Source organism: Melanostigma gelatinosum (genome assembly GCF_949748355.1).
Source record: "Melanostigma gelatinosum genome assembly, chromosome: 4".
Lineage (NCBI taxonomy): Eukaryota > Metazoa > Chordata > Actinopteri > Perciformes > Zoarcidae > Melanostigma > Melanostigma gelatinosum.
In genome coordinates this window covers 27,236,762-27,249,153 of record NC_136637.1, presented here as the reverse complement: position 1 = coordinate 27,249,153, position 12,392 = coordinate 27,236,762, and the positions used below count along the sequence as shown (strand labels likewise).

The window sequence follows — 12,392 nt, the reverse complement described above, 5'->3', positions numbered from 1 at the left end:
AATCACTTGATAGTGTTGCTGCATAAATAGGAATGTCGGCCTATTCACTAATACGATTTATGTAAATCACTGACAAAATCAAATTGCGTAACTTTCCACCCCCCCCCTAAATCTTCTTTGTCTCCACTCTTCATTATTTTCCCAGTAAAGGCCATGTCTGCCTCAGGCCAGCTGTAATTTGATTAATCCACCGAAAGGATAGCCAGACGGTAAGAGCCTGCTCTACTTCTTTTCCATTCAATTCAAAATTGCAGATCTCATACGGGATTTAATTTCATGACATTCAGTTGATTTAATTGTTTAAAAGATTTATTTTATTTGTTCCTATAAATATATTGATGTATTGGCAGCATTTGAATATTGATTTGATCAAACATGAGTGTTACTATTGCTGGAGCAGAGTGTATTGACTTACAACCGCGTTGTATTTTCTCAGTGCTGTGGATATTTGAGGGAGGGAGGCTGAGCAGCTTTCAACGAGATGGAGACCTTTGTCTTTTTGTTTTCGTTGTCTGCCCTCGGCATTCTTTATGCCATGAACACCATTCCTGAGCTTCAAGAGTAAGTCAGAACATTTACTGGTTCCTTATTGCTCAGTTTATTACTCGATTGTTAGTTATTTAGTTTAGTTCTTTATTTGTGCTCATACAGATATAAAACAAAAGAGAAGAAATATACAGTGACATAAGAAAATGCACAGGTGGGATGTAAACAAAAACCACGAGGGCTTTAAAAGGAACCTATATGCATGCCACCAATTTACAAACAGACATAAGTATTTTTAAAATAACTAAAAGAAAGAAAAGAAAGCAATTTACAAACAATAAGTACTAAAGATAAAAAACAAGGATTAATTTACATAACACTGTACTCAGTTCGCTCGTCACCTTTCAGTTTTTGGGAAAAACCTGTAAATAATTCCTATACAATTCTAGAAACAACTTTTATACAACCATAACACTTACACTTATTAACTTAGAAATGCATTACTATGTAATCAAAACTGTGATAAAAGAATGACAAGAATACCAATGTATAGGTCAGGTGATCCTTGTATCATGGGATGATAATGATAATATACTTTACCACCACTAGAGCACACTGTAAGCTTAAAAGCTCACGGTTTGACCGTACCTCATAAATCCCCAGCCACTTTGAGCACCACTAATTCCACGATTTCCTGAGTGTATTTGCCAATTCCGTCTTAAGTTGTGTAAACTCCTAAAATGATTAAACCGTGACATTTCTTAGAGGGGCACGGAAATGAATAGGGAGCAAAAAGAAGAGAATGTGAACAGAATTTGTGGAGATAATCTGATATTAGAGATAATTCCTTTTCTTCACTGTAAGGGATCCGTTTCTTCTTCCATTGTTATCTGTTTTGCCTGTTTATTGGGATACTACCTTATATCGTCTATGCTGATGGCTGAGTGGGCTGAATAAACAGAGCCAGGGGTAAAACACGTTCCACTCCCCCTTCACACTCTTTACTGCAAGATATTTCTGATATCAGACTTTTACACACCTCCTGTGAATATCTCAGCTGGCTCTCTTGTTGAGTGTGTGGACATTGACCATCAATACAGACTGCACAGAGGAGTTTGATCAATTGCTCTTGACATACAATATGCCTCGTGCTCTTCCACTCTGCAAACAAACAGTGTTGTGTGCATAAATCTTCCTGTACGGTTGAATTGGAGAGGTAGCGGGGGAGCTTCCCTTTGCTCTCACAGCTTTTGTTTTCCTTCTGTGAACACACATTGTGAGTTTTGCGAGGATGTTGTGTTGTTTACCAGGAGATACCTTGAGCACATTAATCTTTTCCAGTGCAAGGCAGCGGTACCTTTGACCAGTAAACATGGAGGGCAGGGCTGAACTAACATGGCCTTACCTTCCTGCTTCCCACACCTCTCTATGATTGATGAAACCTTTGTAAAGCTGTGCTTTTAAGCCACTGGTGGGCTTTGAAAAACTTGGAAAACTCGATTAGCCTAGCAAGATAAATATTCGTTTTAAATATTCTCAATTATAAAGAAGCGATCCAATGCATATATGACCACGACAGGAAAACATATTTTTGCAAGAGTTTTTATCAACAACACAGAATCAGATTTGTCTTGCTTAATGTCCAGACTTTCAAACTAAAAGGCTCCTCTTTGTATTTAAAGCAACCTGCGATGACAGGAGTTTCGAAAAAGATAAATCAGATGTGACACTTGGATATCCCAATGGTAAAACATGAAGTGCCCTCCAGGAAGCCCTTCCAGTGGAGAAAACGTAATGAAGCATTCTCTCAGAGGCCCTTCTAGTGTAGAGCAAATGTACCCTCTAGTGCAGAGGTCTTCAACAAGGGGTCCGCGGCCCCCAGGGGGTCCGCCGAGGTACTGCAGGGGGTCCGCGAAATTTTTGCTTGATTAGAAAAAAATGATTTTTTTTTTCTCTAAACATGAATGTGTCCATTATTTTAATAGTTCAGTGTTGTATGAAAGATAACAGGTATCTTTATGCATGGCAGTGGTACTAATAGGCCATCACTCATTTTTCGTTTCCACGTTTAAAATGAAAACATAAATTTGAATAACTTGTTTGCATGATTATCATGCAATTAACAGACAATGTTGATATTGGCATTGGTATCAGCTGACAAGGTATGTTTATAAATGGCAGTGGCACGGCCACCCTACTCACTGTACCTTACACATGTTTAAAATAAAAACATGAATATTTGAACCTGTGTATTATTTGAATAGCTTAGTATTAAATGCACAATAAAGAGGTATACACGGTACCAGGCCCATTTAATATAAAACACAATGTTATACAATATATATAGTCGGGGGTCCCTGCTCCATCTCTCATATCAGTTTGGGGGTCCTTGGCCTGAAAAACGTTGAAGACTTATTTCGACTTACTCTAGGTTGCGTAATTATCATTCTCTCTGACTTCCCATTCATCATAATTTACTAATTTAGCGCTGCTGAGAGGTCTGACACAACTTCCATGGGCGAAACTAATTACTAAAGAGAATGAAGCAGAACATCAGAGGGAGATTGGTGTCTAAAAGTGCAGAGTGTTATTTTCCTTCTGGATAACAGTTGAATTCCTCTTCTCTCACAGGCCTTACGTGATCTTGGGGATCGGCGCTGCTGTGTTGGTGGTCGTGTTTCTGTTCTACCTCCTCATTACTCGTGGCAACCCACCTAAAGACGCCTTATTCTTTGGTATTGAACTCGCACATTTCCCAACTCACAAGCAATATATTTCCAAACAAGTGTTACAAAGGTTGAATTGTGTGTGATTACATCTGATATGTGGAAAGCTGCTTAGACTGCTCAGGCTCACAGCAAATCATGACTGACCCCAAACCCCTTGCAAGCTGAGGACCTTCACGGCTCTTGTACACACACACACACACAACCTTTCAGCTGTTGTTTTGAGACTTGAGTCCTTGATTGACCTAGAAGCAAAGCTTTTGGAGAATGGAGAAGGCGCCACACTACACTGCTGTTGTTTTCTGAATGTATGAATGACTTATGTATTCAGTTTGATCGTGTGACATTGGCAGCTTGTGCCCCTTTCACACACTTTTCGTTAAGCTTTTCTATATTAGTTTGTGTCATATTGTTTCTCCTTATGTGTCTAGCCTTCGGTCAAATATGTTCTAAAATTCCGGCCAAGGTCCCCCCCCCCCCCCGCAAACACACCCCTGAGCTGATGCCAGGGGCTATGCTAGGTGGTGATATATATATCGCTAGTTGGTGCCCAGAGCAATACTAGTGTTGTGCAGGTGAACCACAACAATGAGCACAAAATCTGTGGCAGGCTCTTCTCATTGATAGGGAGCCATAATCCCTCTGCTATCTCACCTGTTGGATGTCAAAGATAAACTTGATTGTCCTGAGGATTACAGAGACACTGGTGGTACACAGGAGAGACAAAATGTGTGTGTGGGGGTGCATCTGTGTGTGAAGGACAGATAGGAGGGATGTGATACTGCGGTTTAAGCCGTGGTATCTGCAGAGAGATGCCCGTGTCACAACACACAATCATTCCCTTTCTGAAAAAAGGTCTGTGGGTGTAAAGCAAAAAATGGTAGCTCTCAAAATGTCTTGTAGAAAGCCCACAGGGAGTAGAATTGTTAACGAGGATTAGTAAGACCCATGTGCCGCTCCACACTTTAAATTCTGTTTCGTGGACATGCCCTTTCAGCTCTGCTGGGCTCTCATCCTGTAGAAGATGGCTGTTCACCATGGACTCGATATAAATATGCCTCCAGCCTACTTCACTGCTCAAGACTTCATTTTCTCCCCACGGTGTCCCATAAATCACTGACCAGCCCGTTAAAGGGAAATATCTTGAACTAAAACGCTGTAAAAAGACTGGGAATAAATGACAGAAGTTTAGGAGACGTGAGGCTCTTAGTGCTAATACATTACATGTGTACAGTGCAATCTGTTTTTCAGGCAGACAAAGCAAATTGAGTAATTAACTGCAACTTTCAAAATCACAAAGGCTTCTGAATGACGTTTGTGTTAAAGCTGAAAAAGCTGCTTCACATTTCATGGTTTAATGAGTTCTGCACGTTTTATCTTTGGGTCTGGAGCTTATATTGTACCATGGCAGTTACCCCTGCTCACCTTCCCTTATGTATACACACAAACACACACACACACACACACACACACACACACAAGAACATTTATTTTAAATTGAAGCATCTGTTTCATGTTTTTATACCCTGTGTGTTTCTTGCCGTTGAAGTGTTTGCTGTATTTTCCTTTACTTGTGTCATTCACCTGACGAGTGCCTTGGAATATGACGGCATTATCTCCGGCTTTATGGAATTCTACCAAAAGACAGTAGGTTTCTTGTTGTCTAAAATACTGATGTTAAAAATGCAACGATACCTGGTTTCAAAACGACTGCTCCAGTTCAACCCACTGTCTGTCATGAGCACATGTCATGTCTGTGTTTTAGGGGGAGCCTTATCTGGGAACAGCCTATGCCATCATGATGTGTTACTGGGATGGAATAGCACACTTTATCATGTACCTGATGATGATCAGCAGGATAACAGACAGGTGGGTGATGGGCAAGTTCGTACATCTTGCTCTCCATCACAGAAAGCCTGCCTTCAATGACTACACAGAGATCTACTCTACACCCTTATCAATGAAGCTGCTGACTATAATCGTATGGCTTCAGACTTATTTTCAGGTTTCTATTGTTAAAGAAGTAGAGATTGAGATTCATGCGTTGTATTTATCACATAAAACTCACCCGATGGCCTGAATAAAACAGTTTCAGAAGAAAACAGGGGGTTCTCTAGAGTGAGTTAGTCATGAAGTGCATTCTGTGAGTTCAGGAGTTCAGAGTGAGAGCTGCCTTGGGGCAGGTGGTATTATTGAAATGAATCCTCTTTTAAACAATGCCAGCTTTTTACCATGGGGAGAACTCGTGCTGGGCATTTTGTTTCACACAAAACGTGTGTGATATATGGGAAAGATGTTTTGCCATTCTTAGAAATGCAGGTTCCAAAAGGGCTCTTAAGACTAAGGGTTCCATTAAGAACCCTTTTCATTCATGAGGGACCCTAAATGAGTCCAACATGGTACTTCTTGGAATGTAAAAGGGTTCCCGGTAGTACCTTCTCGGGAAGCCCAAGAAGGAACTCTTGGAATATAAAATTGTTTTGGTAGAACCCTTAACCCATGTGTGGTCATTGTTAGCAACCTTCAAAAATTGAAAAGTTCTGGATAAAACCTATAGAGGAGGTTCTGGGTGGAACCATTTCACCATATAAGGGTTCTCATAGGGGGTGGGGTTGTGATTGGAAGATTTCACATATAGTTACAGCTATAACCCTTTATGTTGGGTTTTAAGTAGAACTCTCTCAAAGGGTCCCAGGTGGAACCTTTATAAAAGGATCTACCGGGAATCAAAACGGATTCTCCTCTTGGGAAAAGTTGAAGAACCCTATATGGTTCTGGTTAGCACCTTTACTTCGAAGAGTTACCTCAACAGACCTTACCTAACTTAGTGTACCTTCTGTGTTACCTGCTATCGCCACAATAGTATAATCACCCTTGTTGTTTTGGTTTCCCTCCCAGGAAAGCCTACCGTACTCTGGGCTTGTTCTGGGCTGGCTCTTTGTGCGCCAACATGAGTGTGTTCATTGCCGGTATAGCAGCAGGTGAGCCTCATCTCCCGGTCTCCTCTACCAGTCCCGCGATGACAAGCGTTAATCAAGCGAACATCTGCACTGCCGTGTAGCATCAGTGTCACAGTTCGGTCTGCCAACGGAATACACAATCGCTCCATGCCTCGTCTGCCATCGTGACACGCAGAACAAAGCAGGAAACAGACTTAGAGCATCTGTTGTTGGCATTTCAAACTGCATACACGAGTGTCACAAGTTCAAACTGGTCTACAGGCATTGCCGTGTTCTCTGTTGTGTTATCATAGACGTAGGGCACTGTTTGCCTTTGTTTGAAGTGCCTCGTACAGGTCTTGTTTGAAAGCTTAATTGCATATTTACACTGTCATGTTTAGATACAGTTTGGCTTCATATGGGTGAGTAAAAACATGATGAAAGTCTCTTTCCCCCCCCCTTCTTTGTGGCAGGTAAATATGGGTCAGAGATCCGTCCAGTCTTCTGGCTCAACTTTCTCTTCCTCTTGATGCCTGTGTGGGCAGCCATCACGCTATTCACTCGGCCCAAGGACAGACCACTAATCGGGGGATACAATGTAGGTCTAACGCATGAATGGTTAGACCTTGGCGGAGAGGTTTAGAGCGGTAGTGTTTGCTGAATGTATTTAATCAGGGTAACTCAGCGCAGTCCAGTGGAATGTGATCCAGACTATGAAAGATGACAAAGGGCAGCCATAAAGTCATGTATATCTATGAGCTGCTGTAATTTCCAGTGGTGTAGTCAGTGTGATAGATTTCGTGATTGTACACAACTGAATCTGGAGGATCATCGGAGTTTGGAGCTGCAATGTTTTACCAAATGTCAATATGTTTGCAGCTTTTCCCGTCACATTATCCCGTATTGGCCCTGAGCCAATCGACGCCGACTCTCAAGCACGAAATGATCTTGAACGGGTGATTGTTGCGTCCTCAGCCTTGTTCTTAATTTAGTCTAAACTTACTGCAGTCTTGATTCAAACTAAAGTTAGCTTGGTCTGAGATATGTCTTGGATGTACAGCAGCCATAATCAATATATTTTTAATTTTAGCAACGGATTACTGATGTAAAAGGTGTCGATTGTTGTGACGAACCCACAGAAAGTTGTCACCCAACACTGCAAGTGAACACAGTGGAGCATTTTTTCAGCTAGATATATATATATATATATATATATATATATATATATATATATATATATATATATATAAACAGAGCAAGTGAGGATTTGTCAATGTTGTGTTTACAGATGTTTCCTGTTCCCCCAAGTGTTCAAAAACATCAGTTATTGCAGGTTTCTGAAAACCTGTAGAAACACACATTCATTCCACAGAACAGACCTTCAAACACTGGTCTCTGATAGTGAGACAATGACCGTGAGTAACCAGCTCTATATTGTACATTTTGTTGGCTTCTCCTGTCAGGCCCATCACGCTCAGAGCATGAAGCTGATCTGGCGTCCTTTGGATCTGATCCTGGTGCTGCTCCTGTTAGCTGCCCTGGCCTTCACTACCCTCAGAGGCTTGGTGAGTGTACATCAGTCCAAAATCTAATGGAAAAATCAAATTTTTCTTTTTTCCCCCCATAGGCCTTCAGTGTGAGGCTAATTTAGTGTGAGGCTAACCGTCTTGGCGTACAAAAATCAGAAGCACCCCAGCAGACTTTTCTGCTCTGTTTAAACATGCCAACACCTCTAAAGCACACCAGTACACATGTTTCATCTTGAAACTAAAGTCTCAAAAAGTTCAATTTTAATTGGCGTGTTTAAAAGATGGTGGCGGGCGGATTTTGCTGTCTTTGGCAGAGCCAGACTAGCTGTGCCTCTGTCTTTAAGCTGCTGGCTTTACATTTACTGAACAGACATGTGAGTTTGATCTTTTCCTCGAACTAGGATGCTTCCCACAATGACAAACTCTTCTTTTGAACGTAGAGCTCAGTTTGTCATTCAAATTGCCAAATATAATACCAAAAGTGTTCTATTGTAGTCAGACAGTCACAGGGAGACGTTCAAATCTTTGATAATTTGCAGTTGCGCTTTGTGTTGTTCTACATATTATACTGTGAGGTGTTCATGTTATTTTGTCCACCCTCTGTAGGTGGCTCTGGACTCTCCGCTGGGAGCCTGTTCCATCTACCTGAGACACTATGAACCCTACCTGAAGGATCCTGTGGGCTACCCCAGAGTGATGGTGAGTGGCTGATGTCTCCACACAGCAGCAGCACCTGAACGCTCCCCTCCAGCCTGCTTTACATAACCAGCCACATAATGGACCTCTGCTTTCATGGATATCACTTCGAGTGTGCTGGAGGCTTGCCCCTTATCTCCTCCACTCTTTTAGCTCGCGGATGATTACGGAGCCGTTTTTCATCATTACAGCAACAATGAGCGAGGGTTGAGAGGCCGGCGCATCTTTGTCTCTTTCTCTTTCATTTGCTTGAGATGGATAACAGATTATTACCGTGACTGGCGGTGGGCCTGCTTTCCTTGTATTTCCCTCTCCCTCTCCTGCTCGGCCGTGGGTTTTGTTGTGTTTTGTTCGGCGTACGCAGCTTTGTCAATATCCAAAGACCTTGTCGTGGCTGCAGTCCGGTCACAATTGCAAGTCATTGATCAGACGGACGAACCGCACGCTGAGAACTTGATAAGCTAATCCCTCTCCTAAAGCCCCCCATCAGCATCTCGCTGGGTGGGAGGAGGGTGTGTGCAGAATGTGAAAGTATGTCTCGGGTATAGCGGCCTTTGCTAATCTGTGTTTGTGTGAGTGATCAGCACTGGCCCGTGGGTGCTTGTGTGTACGTGTGTGGGTGGAGAAACCAAATAAAGTTTGGCTTGGGACACTGGGTTGCACTGTTTCTGCGCTGACCGAGCTCTTTGTTCATTGATGATGATGAACGGTATGTGACAGATTACCGTGGCAGCACTAAAAAGGCATTTGAACAAAAGACTGAAGGGCATATATGATTGGCTTTCAGGCCTTGGGCTGAACTCATTAGAATTCATCTAGACCTCAGACCGAGAATGAAAAGAAACTGTTCAGTGGAATAATCTGAGGGTTTTTTTTCCTTTTTAAGTGGGTAACTGGCTTTCATGCACCAAATATTTTAAATTGAAGGTCAGCACAGTTTCTGGAATGACCATTGTGTGCAAATCGTCATTTGTGCTGAGGGTGCAAATTTGTGTTTGAGAGAATTGTGTTTTAAGAACAATTTACAACAACTGAGACTTTATTTGAGTATTTCCATATTAAGAGAGCTCATTTTCCTTCTTTACATTTCACATTACATTTATCTGATGACTGCAGTAACGAGGCACGCTGCAGAATAAAGCGAGATTCGATTAAGGTGATAAAATGACGCGGTGTTAGTTGAACATACTTGAACCCAAGAAGATATACAACATCGAAGTCAAATTTCTCATAAAGCCTTTAATGATTTAACACTGTAGGGTACAAAGCTAAGTGCATTTACTTTTTATATTTACCTCCATTTTACTGCTAATACCTGTTAACTTTTACTTTACTTTTGCTGCAATTTTCTGTTATTTTTCCACACTGCTAGAGCAACTTATATTCTGAGGATGTGAGTGTTTGTAATTCTGCATATAAAGCAGTATTCTGTATTCAGTAAGAGCAGATGGAGAGCAGTGTAGGCCAGAGGAGGAGGAGGAGGAGGAGGAGGAGGATGTACTGTATTCATTGTCTGCTGGAACAACAGCATAGACTGGCAGTGATGGAGGGGAAAGGCCTTCTGCACTATGTGAGACACCTTTTACCGGATCCAGAATCCCTGTTCGCTGGAATATACATTATAATACACACTCCAACAATTGGGTATCACAATGGAATTTATATATGTGGCAATGCAACGGATAAAAGTCATGCATAATAAGTTAACACGCTTTTGTTTTTACAGATGCTGCACTTGTTCTTCTATGGACTACCTCTGTTGGGTGCATTCGTTTACGGTCTCCTCAAGCCCGGATGTGCGTGGATGTCAGACTGGACCGTGTTCTTCGCTGGAGCCGTGATCCAGGTGACACCACGGAGACAAACAGTCGATTTATGTGAAACTGACTCTGAATATATAGTTTAGAATGCAGGCGTTGCATACGGAAGAGGGTTGCGTCGACAGTTTGTTGCATTGCATTAAGCCAAAGGCATAATTACTGCCTCTGATTGATTAAAGTCAAATTAAAGGGAAGTTTACAAACAGAGGTCTGAAACGTGTTGCTGCAATTAAAATGAAACTCCTTGTAGTGAGCTCTCATCCGGCTAATAATCACCGGGACCGCGTTTGTCCTTTGAAGCATATTTTCTGTAATAAACAAGCTGCAGGTGCTTTCTCTTCACACGAACCCGACAGAAAGAACCGGAGCCATGAACCACGAGGAAGCCCTTGATTAAAGCCCTGTTCTTCCTGTTCATATAATAATGTGTTTTCTGAACAGCCAGCTTCTTAAGTCTGTGCATCTCCCGACGGTTTCTTCTCTTTTACGATCCTTTTCTGGTACGGTAGACTAATGACTGTGGAAGAGAGACTCAAGGTAACTCATTCCCTCCAAGGTATTCCTCTGGAGTGTTTGAAACACTGGAGTTTAAAATTACCTGCCATCAGTGTAATATATAGAACAAAATAGTGGAAGTATCAGTGCTGGTAGGGGCAATAAGTAGCAATAGTACATGACAACAGAGTCTAACTTCTGCCTTGCTGTCTGTGTCTCCTTCCAGTGCCAGTGGGCCCACATCGGGGGGTCACTCCACCCTCGTACCACGGCTCCATTTCGTATCCCAACCGATGTTTTCTGGTCTGTGCTGGCAGCGAACTTGCTCTACGCAGTCATTCCAGTCCTGGTGGCCATGCGGGTTCACAGCAACCAGTATTTCTTCCTGAAGATCGCCCCCTTTCCCGGGCAGACGGGTTTGCCAAACAGCGAGGAGAAAGATACCAAGTCCAAAGAGAAATAGTCAATCGAAATCTTCTTTGACCTTTGGAGTTACTTACTGATCATTCATGAAGAGCTGTTTCATTTCAAATGTCAAAATACAAGATTATTTAGCTCAACATCTTTGGATTAAATGGTGATTTAAATGTTCACTTGCAATATTTTCTTGTGTCGTGCAAAAACACTACAACAGCTGATTGGTCCATGAAGTCGGTTTGTGTAGTCAGGTTGAAAAGGCAAAACTCACCTCACTGGCTGTTTGTTGCCCGATGAGAGAGTGTTCTTTGCAGTTTGCCTTTTTGTTTGTAGGCGACCAACGAATGAGTGCTGACGTTGGCTTAACACCAACCATGAACTGTACACCACCTAATAGTTAATAGTACAGTTTAAATGAATGAAAACAACTTACCTAAAGTCTCAGAGTACGGCACTAATGAGCTGTTTTATGTCCAGATCAAGGTAACTTTGCTCAGTAAAGTCATATAGCTCCTCGTATCCAGCAAAAGGCCCCACAATGAGAACAAACACACATGATGTTGAGCACTTTTCTGCTCTGAGTTCAGTGAAAACGTGAGGCGCTAGGCAAAGCAAACGCAGCACACAAAACGCTTCATTCTCATTCAAAACAATCACAAAAAGCCGCCTCAGGCTTTTATGACAAACTGTCTGATCACGGCCTCAGTCTTGTTTCAGGGAGGAAACAGGAGACATGAAGGTATAAACATTAAATCAGTGATTGAAACCCTTCCATCACCTTGTGACTCAAGGACTCAAGCAAATTGCATGTTGATGGTTGAAACAGAATGCTGCTGAGGTTTAATGTACTTTGTGGTGGGAGCTTTTAAAAATAAATACAGAAATATCATCAAGACAAATAGAAAACAGTCAAAATATCTATGATGTACACAGAACAACTAAAAGTACAGAGAAGACTAATAATAAGAGTATTCTATTATATTATATTATCACACTGCTCTCTGTGCAAATCAGAGGCTTCGGTCTTCTCACTCTTTGCAGGTTAAAGCGTTGTTTCATATTGAATATTTAAGACATCTTACATGACATTGGAACCATTTCAATTCATGGTTTATTATTTATACTCACTTAATCTCAGAGACACTCTGCACACATGCTTTCCCCCCCAAGTGTTCCCCGTTTACACGTGTTCCTACACCTCTGTTCCATTCTGTTCCACAAAAACACACAATAAATGCACATGGCGTGGAGTTTGCTGGGCAGCAGGGACATGAAGGTAACAGA

General features: G+C 41.9%; 1 protein-coding gene across 1 annotated transcript; it reads left to right on the top strand.

Moving 5' to 3' along the window:
• Nucleotides 1-481: 481 nt before the first annotated feature.
• On the top strand, nucleotides 482-11,154 carry tm6sf2b (transmembrane 6 superfamily member 2b; the record flags this gene model as incomplete). The annotated part of the gene is made up of 10 exons (XM_079267714.1): nucleotides 482-561; nucleotides 3,118-3,221; nucleotides 4,762-4,859; nucleotides 4,978-5,081; nucleotides 6,111-6,193; nucleotides 6,625-6,749; nucleotides 7,615-7,716; nucleotides 8,287-8,379; nucleotides 10,103-10,222; nucleotides 10,918-11,154. 10 exons carry the CDS (start codon nucleotides 482-484, stop codon nucleotides 11,152-11,154), a joined length of 1,146 nt encoding a protein of 381 aa, XP_079123840.1.
• Nucleotides 11,155-12,392: the final 1,238 nt, after the last annotated feature.